Source organism: Aquarana catesbeiana, linkage group LG05, assembly GCF_042186555.1.
Source record: "Aquarana catesbeiana isolate 2022-GZ linkage group LG05, ASM4218655v1, whole genome shotgun sequence".
Lineage (NCBI taxonomy): Eukaryota > Metazoa > Chordata > Amphibia > Anura > Ranidae > Aquarana > Aquarana catesbeiana.
In genome coordinates this window covers 173,238,502-173,253,862 of record NC_133328.1, presented here as the reverse complement: position 1 = coordinate 173,253,862, position 15,361 = coordinate 173,238,502, and the positions used below count along the sequence as shown (strand labels likewise).

The following is a 15,361-nucleotide window of genomic DNA, read 5'->3' as shown; positions in this document are numbered from 1 at the left end:
AAAACGTAATACACCTTGCAAGTTGTATAACCTGACATAGCTTGAAATGGTTAAAAGTGTCATGCTAATGTCTGTAATATCAAGGGATGTCGCTGCATGATAGTTGACTACGTTACTGTATAACGCACTGGACTTTGGTCACCAATGTTTTACATATGTATATATTTTTTTGTTCAATAAAAGAAATTGTTTCAATTAAAAAATAAATAAAAAAATGTTGTCTCTCAATGTTCATTACAAGCCTCTGGTCCCCGTTGAACACATTTGCTATTTAGCAAGTTCATGGCACCCAAGTCTGCAAATTCACTGATCCGTACACAGCCCGAGACTATAGTAACTATTTACCCGCTTGGATCGCATTCACAGAGAAAATTGGCAGGAATGGGAGTTCCCGCCTCTCTTCTGCGCTGCCAGAAACCATTAACGACGAGGATTTAGTCACTTCTGGTTTCGGTTTGTTTGTTGACAAGCCGTTAACGGCTTGTACAGCATCTGGTTGAACCAATCTCAGTTTGATCAGATGCTTTGTAGACCATAGGAGAGATATGGGTTCATCCCTTGCGATAATAAAGTTGATCCAAAGAAAAAAAAAATTAGGGATACAATCTAAAAAAAAAAAAAAAAAATTAAGAAATCAATCTTCTTCCCCTGTGCCAACGCGCAAATGCCAATGTGCATACAGGCCCTGCATGCACTACACGTGAGGTTTCGCTACAAATGACAGAGCGAGAGCAATAATTCTAGTACCAGACCTCCTGTGTAACTCTGCACTTGTAACCTGTAAAAGGCTTTTAAAGCATTGCCTTTGGATAATCTAAAACCCTCATAGCTGAGCCCTGTTTTTACCACTCCCTTTAGCTGCAAATGGTCTGGGGTGTACACATGTCACGGCCGCAGCAGGAATTATACACCCGGTCATGCTTGGCAGGTGTAGCACCCATTAAGTGTAACTCATTCAAGTGCATGGGAGCGCTTTGCAAGCACCCTGCAACCGTGTGGAGTAGAGAGACCAAGAGGTTAAAACAGGTGGTGTGGAGAAGTTGTATTGCTTCCTCACAACCTGCTTTAACACCATTTGACCCCACACTAGCAAGCTGCAAGTGCGTGCATTGCACATGGTTGCAGGGCATTTCCAGAGTGGCTCCACTCACTTGAATGGGTCGTAATCATCTGCAGAAAGCAACAAGGATGCAGGCAAGGATTATACCCAGCAGCTAAAGGTGGTAGAATTTGGGGGTAGTAAGACAGTAGCTCAAATGCAGGGTTTAACGTCCCCAAATTCACGTGTGAACTAGCCTTGAGGGTGCAGTCGCCAAATGTAACTAAGTGCTCATTCACAAGTGCGGTGGGCAATGCTGCTTCTCTGAAAGGTGATCTGAGTGCATTTTACTGGTGGTGAGGAGGCAAAATGTTGCCTCCTTACTGCCTGGTTTTAACCAATAATTGCAGTGAAAAGCACGTGATTGCAGCAGAGTAGTATGGCAATTATAGGTTTAAAGCAGGTAGTGAGGAGGCAACGTAGGGTGACATTGTGCCCGGTGATCTTTGACTTCTCCCATGTTGTTAAGGTAGATCGCCACCTATCTATGGTTACCTACCCCTGTTTTAGTCTGTTTAGAAATAAGAAGTGAATGGTATTGAAGTTTATTAAGCCTGGACTGCATGTTTAATAGGATAAAGTAGTACAGTCTCACCTTGCCATAATACAAAACTCTGCAGAGGTCTTTAATGATATTTGGCATCTCTATAATCTTCTCTCTGCATTCTTCAAACTGAGCAGCAACACTGTAACACTTGCATATATGTGCACACACCTGACAATAAATAAGCATTTAAAGAGTCAAAGAAACAAACAAAATAAGTTGTTAAAAGGAAGGCATTTATAAGACATCTTGACTATATACATTATCAACATAGCAATAATCAAAAGCACCCAATATTGGCAGTCCCCACGCTACTTATGAGGAAAAGCCTTATATAGGTCAAAAAGAACACATTTACGCCTCATGTATACTACAGATGCTAAACTAAAGTTTAGGAGCAGTTGGGCTTTTTTTCAGCAGCCCCTGAACTCTCCCTCTATGTTATCTTATGTGTACATATACACTTAGTCATTTATAGGCTGTTAGAGATGTTTAGAGTTTAGGTTACAGGCAATTTTTTGAAAGCAGAATAAATTCACGTTCAGGACTGTAGTTTACTGGCATCTCAAACGCCAAATGCTTGTAACTGCGTCTATGCTCGTTTGTGTTTATAAGCGTTTTTAAAGGGGAAAACATTTTGATCATTTTTTAACATAAATATGTTGAAAAAAAAAACACAACTTTCACCACATGCTGTAGCCTACATCAATGAATGGGTCCAGTATCGACAAACTCTGTTCCTCTCACACAATTTTCTAATCCTTTGGAGCCTCAGCATCATTTCCCTTACACATGCTTATGATGGGATCCATAGTGAAAAACACAAAAAAAAAAAAGAAAAAAAAAAAAAAAAAAGACTGCTATATGCAAGCACACTCTCTGCTGCTGCTCTCTCTTCTCTCACAGAATGGGAAATAGTTATTAAATTTCTTGTTTTTCATGTATTGTGGGTATCTGGGAGGGTCTCCTGAGGTTATCTTTAAAAAAAAAAAAAAAACGCTTCCAACCTCAAATGCTCATAACCGCTGCTAAACTTGCATAAACTCAGTATGTAAAACAGACATTTTTCACCATCGTTTCCAGCTGTTAAGTTACCAGCGTTCAGAAAAGGTTTTCAACTGCCCTGTGTACATGAGCCCTTATGTAAAACTAGAACATTACAATGTAGAGGTTTAGTGTTAATTTTCTGTTACCTGCACAGGCATGTCATCTGGTTTACTTGATCCAGTTAACACTGAAACACAGCGTGAGAAAGCATCTTGTAGTACCTAAAACAATGTTCAAATTAAATTTATGTTTAAAAGCAGTTTTCATGAATCTTATCATTTAAGCATCATAGCAATCAAACACCTGTAACACACGTGATACGTGTTACAATCTGATCAGATGTAATTTTCAACACATCTATCTTTTTATTTGGTATAGAATCAGTGATTCAGTGTGAGGCGTAAAATTATTAGAAAAAAAAAATAGAAATAAAACAGCACTTTCTAAAAAAAACATTATTAATAAAGTTCAAAGCTCCTTCAATACCAGGCCATTTTCGTTGCTGTGATAGTTTGACTGCCAATTACTTGGTCATGCAACACTGTATCCAAATGAATTTGATATAATTTATTGTAGATAGCATTTTGCAGGTATTTAATATGCAGTGGGGTTTAAAAAAAAGGGTTTCCATTAATTTCTTCACCTTTAAATCACCCAAATTTACCTTTAGTTTAAGCAACCCCAAAAGCATTGATGGCCAGCGGCACTTTAACACTCATACTCCTTCCCTCCCCAAAAAATCCCACAAGCATTGCTGGTCAGGGGCACTTTAACCTCACCACCACCTTAAAAAAAACCCAACATCATTGGTGGTTAGTTGCACTTTAACATCTCCCATGTTCACATTCAATCTTCCTTTCTGCTGTGTATACTAACATTCAGCCTTTTCACAATGAAGGAAGGTTGTTTGTTACATTGTAAACAGGCTGAAGGATTGTAAACACTACTAGTGTTTACACTTGTGATGGCTTTGAGTGGTTCTGGTTCACAGCAGTCACAAGGTACAGAGTGTCACTCTGATTGGCACTGTACATCATGACTGATCAGATCTATGACATTCACAGGACAGGGCCAACTAAGTCCATTTTCTCCAGACATACACATTCACCTTCCCACTGGTTTTGAACAATACAGCAGTGCAGAGGTGGTTAACTGATTTTGTTTACAGTCGTATAATATTATACCTCTATGCCATTTTCCCTCCTGAGTTCTTCTGCATTAAGGGCTGAACAGTTGACTGTGTGAAATGCCAGCTCAGTGGCAGCCGGCAACAGAGACAGCTTAGAGAAGAGTTGGTCATCAGAAGTCTCCCTGGTGATGGTTTTGATGAGCATGGGATAGCCAGCGTATTTGTAAGGCTGAAGGTCTAATAAAAGTGGAAAGTACATTTTTTTTTTTTAACACCTTGTTTAATGGTCACAACATTTTTACAGTATGTATAACATAAAAGACTTTAAGACCATCCAAGAGGATTTTTCACGTCAGCTAAAAAACCCCAATCAAATTAAAAGCAGTAAAACCCAAAACCAACCATATATCACAGCTTACCAATTCTTAGCTGACGAGTCTTCGGTTGTTAAGGATGCGGCGGCCGACTTCCTGGCCCGCTTCTTAACAACTATCTATTGTGGAAATTGCAGCTGAACAACTGCTTGTGAAAACGGATGGAATTCGCACCTTAGGCTAAAAATTACCTACTTGCCTGAAACCCCCCACAGCTCACTGTAAAACCCCATACACACTATACAACTTCCTTTAGATTTACCAAAACCATGTAGTGCAAGGGCCTGCCTGATTGCATACAAATGGAAACTCTTAAGGTTGGACCTCATATTATATGGTTTTGGTAAATCTAAAGGAAAAAAATCTAAAGAAAATTGTATTGTATCCAGCTTAAGAATTCGGCAATGCCGAAGCCAACGGAACTCCAGTGCATGCGCGGGAGTGGCATCATCTCCACCCAGTCAATGAAAGTGGCGGCTTTTCGAAGATGTCAGCAGAATGGGAAGTTTCAGGACATCTTATTGCTACAGCCACAGGTGAGTATAGTTCTTTAAAATGGATTTGAAAATAAAATGTGGATTCGTTGCCAAGCTCAACAGTGACATTTTTCTCTGCAAAGCATGAGAGGGATTTCTATAGTGTAGTTACCTGCGTTTAGGCATCTAGACGTGGTAAAGCCGACTTGCTGAAGTTTAAACCAAGCATCAAAATAGGGAAGAAAGGAGATTTAAGTGACTTTGAACGTGGCATGGTTGTTGGTGCCAGACGGGCTGGTTTGAATATTTCACAAACTGCTGATTTACTGGGATTTTCACCCACAACCATCTCTAGAGTTTATAGAAAATGGTCCGAAAAAGAGAAAATATCCAGTGAGCGGCAGATGTGTGTACGAAGATGCCTTGTTGATGTCAGAGGAGAATGGGAACAGATGATAGAAAGGCGATGGTAACTCAAACAACCATTCATTACAACCAAGGTATGTAGAATACCATCTCTGAATGCACAACAAATAGAACTTTGAAGCAGATAAGCTACAGCAGCAGAAGACCACACTGGGTGCCACTCCTATCAACTAAGAACAGGAAACTGAGGCTACGATTTGCACAGGCTCACCAAAATTGTACAATAAAAGATTGAAAAAACATTGCCCAGTCTGACGAGTCTCGATTTCAGCTGCAACATTCAGATGGTATGGTCAGAATTTGGTGTAAAACATGCAAGCATGGATCCATCCTCCCTTGTATCAACGGTTCAGTCTGGTGGTGTAATGGTGTGGGGGATATTTTCTTGGTACACTTTGGGCCCCTTAGTACCAACTGAACATAGTTTAAATGCCACGGCCTACCTGAGTATTGTTACTAACCATGTCCATCCCTTTATGACTACAGTGTACCCATCTTCTGATGGCTCCCTCCAGCAGGATAATGCACCATGTCACAAAACTCAAATCATCTGAAACGAGTTTCTTGAACATGACAACGAGTTCACTGTGCTCCAATGGCCTCCACAGTCACCAGATCTCAATCCAATAGAGCACCTTGGAATGTGGCGGAATGGGAGATTTGTATCATGGACGTGCAGTCGACAAATCTGCAGCAACTGCGTGATGCTATCATGTCAATATGGACCAAATTCTCTGGGGAATGTTTCTAACACCTTGAGCGCCAGCAAGTGTGTGTATAATAATAATATATATATATATATATATATATATATATATATATATATATATATATATACATACATATATATACATACATATATATACATACACACACACACACACACACACACACACACACACACACATACGCTTTTGGCATCTATATTTAACAAATTAGATGCAGGATTTTACCTTCCTTATGCCTCTTGAAAAGTATGCTTTGAGTTTTAAGAATTAAAATTATATTTTCTGGGTCTGGTCCATCCACAATTTTGGTTGACTTTGTACACAGAAACTCATAAGCTTTATTAACTTTTTCAAACATATCCTGCAAAAAAAAAAAAAAAGAAAAAATGTGCATAAACCCCAATATAATTTTAAACACCTCATGCATAACAAAGGGTTTTTAAAAGGTAATCAGTTAAGGAAAACCAGTTAATAGTTATTTTTTTAGAACATTTACAGTGGAACCATTGAAAATCTGTCAAGATTTTTTTTTTTTTTTTTACAACATAATGTATGTATATTAACATTTTGCAGGAAAAATAACATTATAAAAAGTAATCACAAAGTTATAGCTCAATTAATTGATCGATAGTTGCAGAAATGTAAAAATCACCATGGTCCATAAGGTAGATACAAGTAGAAGAGCAGAAGTAGTTAAGATAGGTTAGCAGTATAGAAGTTTTATACTAGATGCAGGAGGGCATTAATTAAATACAAACCCTTCCTTCAGGATTCTTGTCTGGATGATATTTCTGTGCAAGTCTAAAGTATGCTTTCCTGATTTTGCTCTCATCTTGCCTAGAACGAAAAAAGTATTAACATGCATGTAAGGGTATATTATTCTTTTAAACGTGTCAATCATTTTACAACGTAAGAAAATACTAAAGAAGCTGAGCCATTTAAAGGATAATTTAATTGATGTGGTAAATTAATTTGTTATGCTTTATCTAAAGATATAATATCTACAGTATATCCACACACTGATCTGAAACTCTCCCTCATAACACACCAATTCAAGTTCCCAATGCTTGGAATATGTGAGAAAAGCACAAAGTGAAAGATTTAGAGTTGCTTCTGCCAATGCCAATTGTATGCCAAACCAATTGCAGGACATTACATCAATGATAAAAAAATTGCCTATATTTAGTTTGGTCTGTGAGTCCATTGGGAATATTTTTTTTTTTTTTTTATACGATTCGGTCCTCGAGAAGCCCATACAAGAAATGTGGGGAGGGCGGCGGGTAAGACACGGGTGACAATAAATGCATTGTCAGTAGTTGAAACCCCTAATTTAACCTCACTCACTAAAATTAAGATTTGACGAAAGTCCAAGTAAATCTCCCCAATAGGGATACAGAGAGCAATAAAGACCTAATAGAGTATCCAATTTAATCCCTGCTCAATCCAGAACAAGAAAACCTTTTGCTTGGAGCTCAGCTTCAAAACATGTACAGAGACGTCTTAAAATAGTATCAGGGTGAAATTTTTCTTTTTTGACCGGTAGCAGCCCTGCAAACCCCTAACACCTTCATGTTCCACAATAAAACTAAGATTTAACATTTGTAACTTACTGTCCTTGCCCTTTTGGAAGACCAAGAACTTCATAAGCATCTTCTATTGACATGGTTGGAGGTTTTTTCTCCACTTCTTTTTTCCATGCGTCTAAGGTGTCTTTTAGCAGTTTTACCTGTGCAGAAAACATTTAATAACATTCGTGTCATTCACATCAATTTCAAAACCAAAACAACAATACAAACACTATAAGAACACACAGAACTAAAACAGATTGGGTAGACATGACTTACAGGATCTTTGATGGGCCAATTAGGAAACCTGAGCGTGTCACAGAAATGTTTCAGGTAGTATATGTTGCAGAACAACTCATTCTCCAGTTGAGGGTAGTTGATTACTGGAATAGGGCAATACTGATAAAGTGCTCTTGTGTTACTCTGAAGGCGAGGGCTGAAGTCAGCTAAATGAGCAGCAATTTTCTCAATCATGAGACGTCTGAAAATAGAATAACAGGCAGAAGCATAAATAAGTGAACTATGGAGGATCCCTAAACTGAAGAGGAGTTTCACTAAAGTTAAAGAGATCTGAAAAAAAAAATAATATTCTGTACTATGCATGGGTAAGTAAAATTCCCAGGATTATTACATACAGAAAAAACAAAAACAAACTTTCTGTAGTAAAATTGTGCAGACCTCATCTCACTGCTCCATATAGCCTCTGGAGTATCAAATTCTCCAAGAAATATTTCTGAAAATTTCTCAGACTCGTAATTTTCCAGATAGCACACCATAGCTTCAGGAAGAATGTGGCCAAGTATACTCCGCTGAAATATATCAGGCCCTTTGCTCTGTAACAAGAAAAATAATTTTACTAATGAATACAGTAATGTGATTAATAAATCACCAAGGGCCAGTCTTAATATAAACCCCCAAAAAAACTTACTTTATATAAACTGTATACTGCAAGGTACTTATACTGCTATAAGGCAATCATTTGGTTCATTTGTCTCCTTAAACTCCTTACTTTCATCATTACTTTAATATTTATATTTTGCCCACTGATTTAAATATTTTGCCCACAGCAATGTCTGCGGATGAACTCTTTTTTTCAGGTTTGCCATTCAATTATGAAGACGACCAACATAACAGAACAAACCAACATTGCGCAATGTTAAGAGACTTAGCAAAAAGTGCCAGTGTTGCTTATGGAGGGGCTTGTGAAGTTTTGGATGGACTTCTAATTCTCTGCTATCAGTGTTGTGAGCACAACTGCCAAACAGTACAGTCAGGCCTTGTACTCCCTGGGACCTCTCTCCGGAACACACTGAGTAATATAGACTGGTCCAAGGCTGGCCATACATTATACAATTTTCTGGCACAACTTTCCTTTAGATTTATCAAAACCATATAAATATGAGGTCAAACAAACACTTTAAATTTGTATGCAAATAAGCAGGCCCTTGCACTATATAATTGAAGTTAAATCTAAATGAAACTGAATAAATTGTATAATGTATGGCCAGCTTAAGATCTGCCCCAGCTTCCAGCTTGAAATCGGACACTGAAAAAACAGCAGCATAGTTACCAAACACATTGCCTACTCACTTCAGGAAATTTCCAGTGTTGTATGGATGAGATTGTGCTTGACAACAGTCTTATGATTACAAGATGATCATGGTCTGACATACATCCAATGATTATTATAAGTCTACAAGTCTAAGCAAGAATTTGAGCGTGGTCTATCATTTTGTTGGGATGCCAGAATGATCCATTTCAAAACACAAAGTGTTACTAAACCCACAACAGTACAATCAGTCTGTTTATGCAGTAAAGCAGTGGTCATCAACCCTGTCCTTAGGGCCAACTAACAGGCCAGGTTTTATGTATTACCTTGGGGAGATGAAGACTAGAATACTGCAATCACTGAGCAGCAAATGATATCACCTGTGATGTATTTCAGTTATCTTGCAAACCTGGCCTGTTAGTGGGCCCTGAGGACAGGGTTGATGACCACTGCAGTAAAGCATGCTTGTTATACTCACTGTGGAACCTAAGGGGTTAATCTGCCGCAATGTGTAAAAAGGCTGTTTGATTTTGCCTTCTCTTATCCTCCCCTACTTTTACTGTCCCCAATCCAACTGCTGATAGTAGAGCCGTGAGAGCACTCTGCACATGCTCAGTTTGGTGTGTATTGCTAGAGATTTTTTTTTTTTTTGGAGGGTGTATAGTCTTATTATTATTATTATTATACAGGATTTATATAGTGCCAACAGTTTGCGCAGCGCTTAACAAAATGAAGGCAGACATTAGCGTTAAATTACAATTTGGTACAAGAGGAATCAGAGGGTCCTGCTCGCTAGAGTTTAAAATCTAGGAGGGAGGGTCAATTGATACAAAAGGTAATAGCTGTGAGGGGTGAGCTGATGGAGAAAGTAAAACAGTGTATTCGTTAGAAGCAGGATAAGCTTCTTTAAAGAGAAGGGTTTTCAGGGATCGTCTAACGATGGATAGATTAGGGGACAGTGGGACAGATTGGGGTAGGGCGTTCCAAAGGATGGTAGAAGCTCTGGAGAAATCCTGTAGGAGAGCATGGGAGGAGGTGACAAGGGAGCTAGAGAGCAGGAGGTCTTGGGAAGACCGAAGAGAGCGGCTTTGTTGCTATTTTGACACTAGGTTAGTGATGTAGCTGGGGGCAGAGTTGTGGACAGCTTTGTAAATTATTGCTAGTACTTTCAATTTTATTTGTTGGGTGAGTGGAAGCCAGTGTAGAGATTGGCAGAGAGAGGTGGAGGACACTGAACAGTTGGTAAGGTGGATGAGTCTTGCAGCAGCATTCATTATGGGTTGAAGGGGGGATAGTGTATGTAAAGGTAATCCAATGAGGAGTGAGTTGCAGTAGTCAAGGCGAGAGATGACCAGGGAGTGAATTAGAAGCTTGGTGGTATCATTGGTTAAAAAGGGGCATATTCTAGAGATGTTGGAGGCTAAGGTGGCATGATTTGGACAGGGATTGGATGTGTGAGAGGGTGTTAATGAGAGTGATAAAAGTCTGTTTGGCAGCGTGGAGACAGGAATGGTATTTTTGGGGGGCAGATTTATATTGGCTGAAATCTTGCTGTGACTTTGTCTTACGCCACAGATGCTCAAGAGCACGGCTCTGTTTTTTGAGACTTTTGGTATTGTCTGTCTGCCAGGGTTGTAGTGGTTGGGGCCTGATTCTGTGCATAGTGAGGGGGCCAAGGTATCCAGGGTGGAAAACAGTGAACTGTTGTAGATAGAAGTGGCCAGGTTGAAGCAGGACAAGGATGAGATTTTGGCATAGAGACAATCTGTAGCACAAAAAAGAAGAGAAGGGTTAAGATGGCAAAGGTTTCTACGGGTAATTGTTTGGTAGTTGGAAGGCAAAGAGGAAGACAAGGAGAGTGAAACTAATAAGGTGGTGATCAAAGAGAGGAAAAGGAATGTTGGAGTGGTTGCGTGGAGTCCATAGTTAGGAGAATATGAGGTCAAGGCAGTTGCCAACAGAGTGAGTAGAAGCGTTTGCCCATTGTTTCAGGTCAAAAGAGGTTAGGTTCAGAAATTTAGAAGTAGTGCAGGAGTGTTAAGATTAACAGGGATGTTGAATGATCAAGAATGATTGTTGGGATTTCAGAAGAGAGAAAGTAAGGTAGCCAGGCAGAGATATCGTCAAGGAAGCTTGATACCGGTCCAGGAGGCCGATAGATCACAGCAATTCTCAACGAAACTGGAGAAAATAGATGAATACAGTGAGCTTCAAATGAAAAAATATGACAAGCACAGGGCCAATCAGCACTGTCCAGACAAAGTTAGGGGTCATGCAGCCTCATAGGACAGTCACATAGGAGAATGAAAACTCCTACGAGCTTTAACCAGTGCTTGGCCGGACACTGATAGAAGTCACAAGACTGCTATACATGGCTGATTAAAAAAAAAAAAAAAGTATTTAGCAGTTTATATATATTCAAATATTTGCATTTCCATGTTCTGGGTACTGTGGGAGACCAGATATAGTGAATGCAGGGTCCTGGGTTTAGTAACACTAAGTAAATAATGTCCTATTTACTGACACGTTTTCAAAAGTCAGAGCATTTCCATAACCAATACTGACCTCTTCTGATCTGAAAGCTTGTTTTGTATGAGTATACTTCAGGAACCTTTACAAAAGAGGAATGAATAATCACATAATGGGTATATGCATTAGCTTTCAAGATTAAAAAACAAAAAAAAACAAAAACAAAAACAAAAAAAAAAAAACACAAGAGACAACATTTACTAACACCATTCAGCATGCTCAAGCCTAGTTAAAATCTCACTATAACAAATCATGAGGAAAAAAATATTACAGCTACATTAAAAATATAGATCCGTTTTTGATACATGCTGGGGTTGAAACACATAACATACTTCTCAGAGATTCCAAAAGAGAGGAATACACCTGAAATCCCAGACTTGTACACCAGTTGCAAATGCTTTAAAGTACAACTACTGGCAAAGCTTTTTTTTCATTTTGGATAGGATAGAGCAAGGAAGTGTTACAACCCCTGTCAGATTTTTTTTTTTGTGCCATCTGTGCCCCATTGCATAGATTTCCCTTCACTTCCTGTCCCATATTAAATGGGAAGTGAGACAAAATCCCTGCAAACTAAGGGCATTCCTTGGGGACCCCAGGGTCATAACTAGTGTCCCCATTGGAAGGTTTCCCCCTATTACTTTTCTGGGGACAACCCAAAATTTGGGATTTTCTTTTACTTTCACTTTGAATGATAAATGGTAAACAGGACAAATAGAGAGGGCAATACAAATGGACATGCATGCTAATCCCTCTCTACTCTGTCCAAAACTTAAAAAAAAAAAAAAAAAAAAGGTTTTCCTTTTACTTATACTTTAAGATGACATTTGGCAAAACTACCGTTATTAAAAATGACCTTTCCATTTCAAACCATAGACACTAATATTTTCTAACACAAAAATGAAAATATAATTCCCTTATAATAATGGCAATTAAAGATATTCTGTAACCAGAATATGTACACAATGTCTCCAGAAATTTAAGTTTCTTCCTTTTCTGATCAGCCCACAGCTTTTTCTACTCTTAAAGAGATTTTTTTTACAGCTATTGTATGCCTAAAGAGGATACCAAGTTGGAAGTTTTTTTTCGTTTTTTTTTATACACAATACAACTACAAAACAAGGACCGGTCAAGTGATAAGGAAGGGAGATCTACCCACAATAATTACCACAACAAATGACAAACGATTTAGAATCTCCAAATTTCATGAAATGTTTTTATTTTTAATTATTTATTTATTAAAATGCTTGACCAACACAGTCTTACCCGAAGGCCTCGATGCGCAAAACAAAAGACATTAAAAGCTTGGTTGGAGAAATATACCCCCACTTCCTGTCCTGCTGAAATGTTACCAGATAGGAAGTGCCCATAAATGGCCAACAGCAACACAGACAGAAAAACACTTTTTTTTAGTAGACCGATGCACTGATGGTGCCCATACTCTAGACAAAAAATGTTCGAAAACCTGTCATTTGGACAGTTCGTTCATCTTTTGGCCAGGTAATTGGCACAAATCGGTAATCGGTTGTGACGTTTTTGAGTAAAAAAAAAAAACAAAAACAAAGGATAAGCTTGGAAAATTTCTGCCGAACGGATGATAAATTGAAAGGTTAATGTGTTTCTCACCCAGTTTGCACTAAGCATATGTGACAAAACAAACAAAAAATGATTCATTACATTATTATTATACAGAATGTATATAGTGCCAACAGTTTGCACAACATGATGGCAAAATCGTTTGCTCTCAAGACCGTTGTGACAATTGTGAAAACACAATTAAACGATTTTTCGGCAGGTGTATGGCTACCATTAGGGAAGGCTGGGGCACCAATGGCATTTTATTTCAGTCTCTGCCCCTGCTGCAGATTTTCTCCTCACCTTTTGTCTAATTAACACCTTCACGCCCCTTCAAGGGTAAAACAAGCATTAAGGCCAAAGCACAATTTTGCAACTTTGACATGTGTTGGTAAAACCGTACATATCACAACTTTGTGAATCCAGGTGGATTATACCTTGTTTTCAGGTATTTTGTCTTTATTTTTTAGAATAATGTATATATTTTTACACACTTTTTTTTTTCTTTCTGCAAGGAGAAAGAAACAATGTATCTTTCCTCTCTGTTCACAGAGAAAAACACAAGGGCAGGTTGGACAGTGACAGATCACTGTGGTAGCCAATTAGAAGCTACCACAGTGATAAGGTAACCCGAAATCTGGAGTTTCGGGTCCCAATCGTTAGTGAGAGACCCCGGTCTCTGTGCTGGGAGTGCGCTTCCAGCACAAAGGCAGATACGCATATATGCAGCCCCACAGAAAAAAGTACAATCCAGTGAGGCTGCATATATGTGTTATGCCAGCGGGAAGGGGTTAAACCTTTAGATAGAAAGTGAGGAAACAAAAAATCTTAAATCAAAACACTGGATTGGAGTAAAACCGCCAAAAACAGGCTGCAAATAGAAAAAAAGAAAACAACTTTTTGGAATACTTAGTAACACTATTGTACGATGAAAACAGAGAAATCTGTCTTTGTGTCATTCCAGTGCCCCTATTATACTTTACAGATGTTTGGAGAACAACCTACCCTAAAGCAGTAAGGAATACATTAGCACTAGATGCAAAAACCCTTTAAAAACAATGTTGTGTCAAATAATGTGCTATTTAACAGCGTGACAAAATGATTTTATATAGACAGACTATATAATGAAACCATTTTTTCTTAATCCAATTAAAAATATTTATAATTAAATACATGAAAATGAGATACTGAATCAATCAAATCTACTCTTTAGCAAACTATGGGGCTTAACAGAATAACACAATTAGATCAGTTTGTGTTTTTTAATTTTAAATGGGTATTAAAATAGATGAGATCTATCTCATTTAGGGTTAGCTGGTTAAGTTGATTATTTTTGCACTGCTTAAAGTGGACCTTCAGTCATTTTTCAACTTTCCATCTATTAAATCTTTTGCCCTTGTTGTTTTAACTTTGGACAGTAAAACATTTTTTTTTCTACCAGTAAATACCTTATACAGCCCACGTCCTGTTTCTTGTCTGGTCATTGGCCTAGGCTTATGACATCATGCACTGCTCTCTCTCCTGAGAGTTTGCCAGGAAGGGAAGGGGATGAGTCATAAGAGAGCCAATGAGAGCTGCAGGGCTGCAGAGCTGGAGGTGTGCCTCGGTGCGTCTGTGTAAATCCAGGGAATGAACTGGCAGCAGCTTCAGCTGCCCACAGTTAAAATGGCTGCAGCCAGACTCAGGGGAGGGAAATTTCTGCTGCATATTTTGGCAAGTACAGAATCACAGTATATATAAAATAATATGCAAAGTGGTTGGAGGGAAGCTTCAGAATGGCAACAATGTTTTTATTACAAATTATGTGAGCAGCCTGCAGTTCCTCTTTAAACGGTACATGCAATCAATGTATGAACAACAATCGTTCTTCAGTTGCAATATTTTGCAATGTTGTCTCCTTATCTTTTTTTTTCATAAACCATATAGATAAAAAGGTAAATACTGTAAGTAAACAGTCCTTCACCCATGGTTTAGCCTGGATGGCTACCACTTACCTGGCTATAGGAAGCACATTGGAGCCAGTATACATCATTATAAAGAAGAAGACTCCAGTGAGATAGAAACGAGGCAGCTGGGGGTTGTCCTGCATGATGTGATGGAGCAAAATGGAAACTTTTTCTACCAGAATTGGGTCAAATGTCAGCAAAAGCTATAAGAGACAAAAAAAGAAATAGTTTGAGCTGAGGCAGTAGACTAAAATACAGCCACCCACCCCCCCAAAAAAAGTTAAACACTAAGTGACATTTTTTGGTAGGAAGACGGTTCAACCATAACAGGAAGCAAGCTGGGAAGACTCCTCTTGGTACGATCCAATCCACACAAC

General features: G+C 38.6%; 1 protein-coding gene across 1 annotated transcript in view; it reads right to left on the bottom strand.

Moving 5' to 3' along the window:
• Positions 1-15,361, bottom strand: part of DNAJC13 (DnaJ heat shock protein family (Hsp40) member C13) — a 288,371-nt gene that overhangs the window by 56,714 nt on the left and 216,296 nt on the right. Inside the window, exons 31-40 of the mRNA XM_073630350.1 lie at positions 15,033-15,187; positions 11,503-11,548; positions 8,067-8,221; positions 7,668-7,869; positions 7,434-7,549; positions 6,582-6,660; positions 6,049-6,184; positions 3,875-4,056; positions 2,837-2,911; positions 1,695-1,814 (exon numbers count right to left, since the gene is read on the bottom strand). Coding sequence (XP_073486451.1) covers positions 1,695-1,814; positions 2,837-2,911; positions 3,875-4,056; positions 6,049-6,184; positions 6,582-6,660; positions 7,434-7,549; positions 7,668-7,869; positions 8,067-8,221; positions 11,503-11,548; positions 15,033-15,187 — 1,266 coding nt within the window. The remainder of the gene's footprint in view (positions 1-1,694; positions 1,815-2,836; positions 2,912-3,874; positions 4,057-6,048; positions 6,185-6,581; positions 6,661-7,433; positions 7,550-7,667; positions 7,870-8,066; positions 8,222-11,502; positions 11,549-15,032; positions 15,188-15,361) is intronic.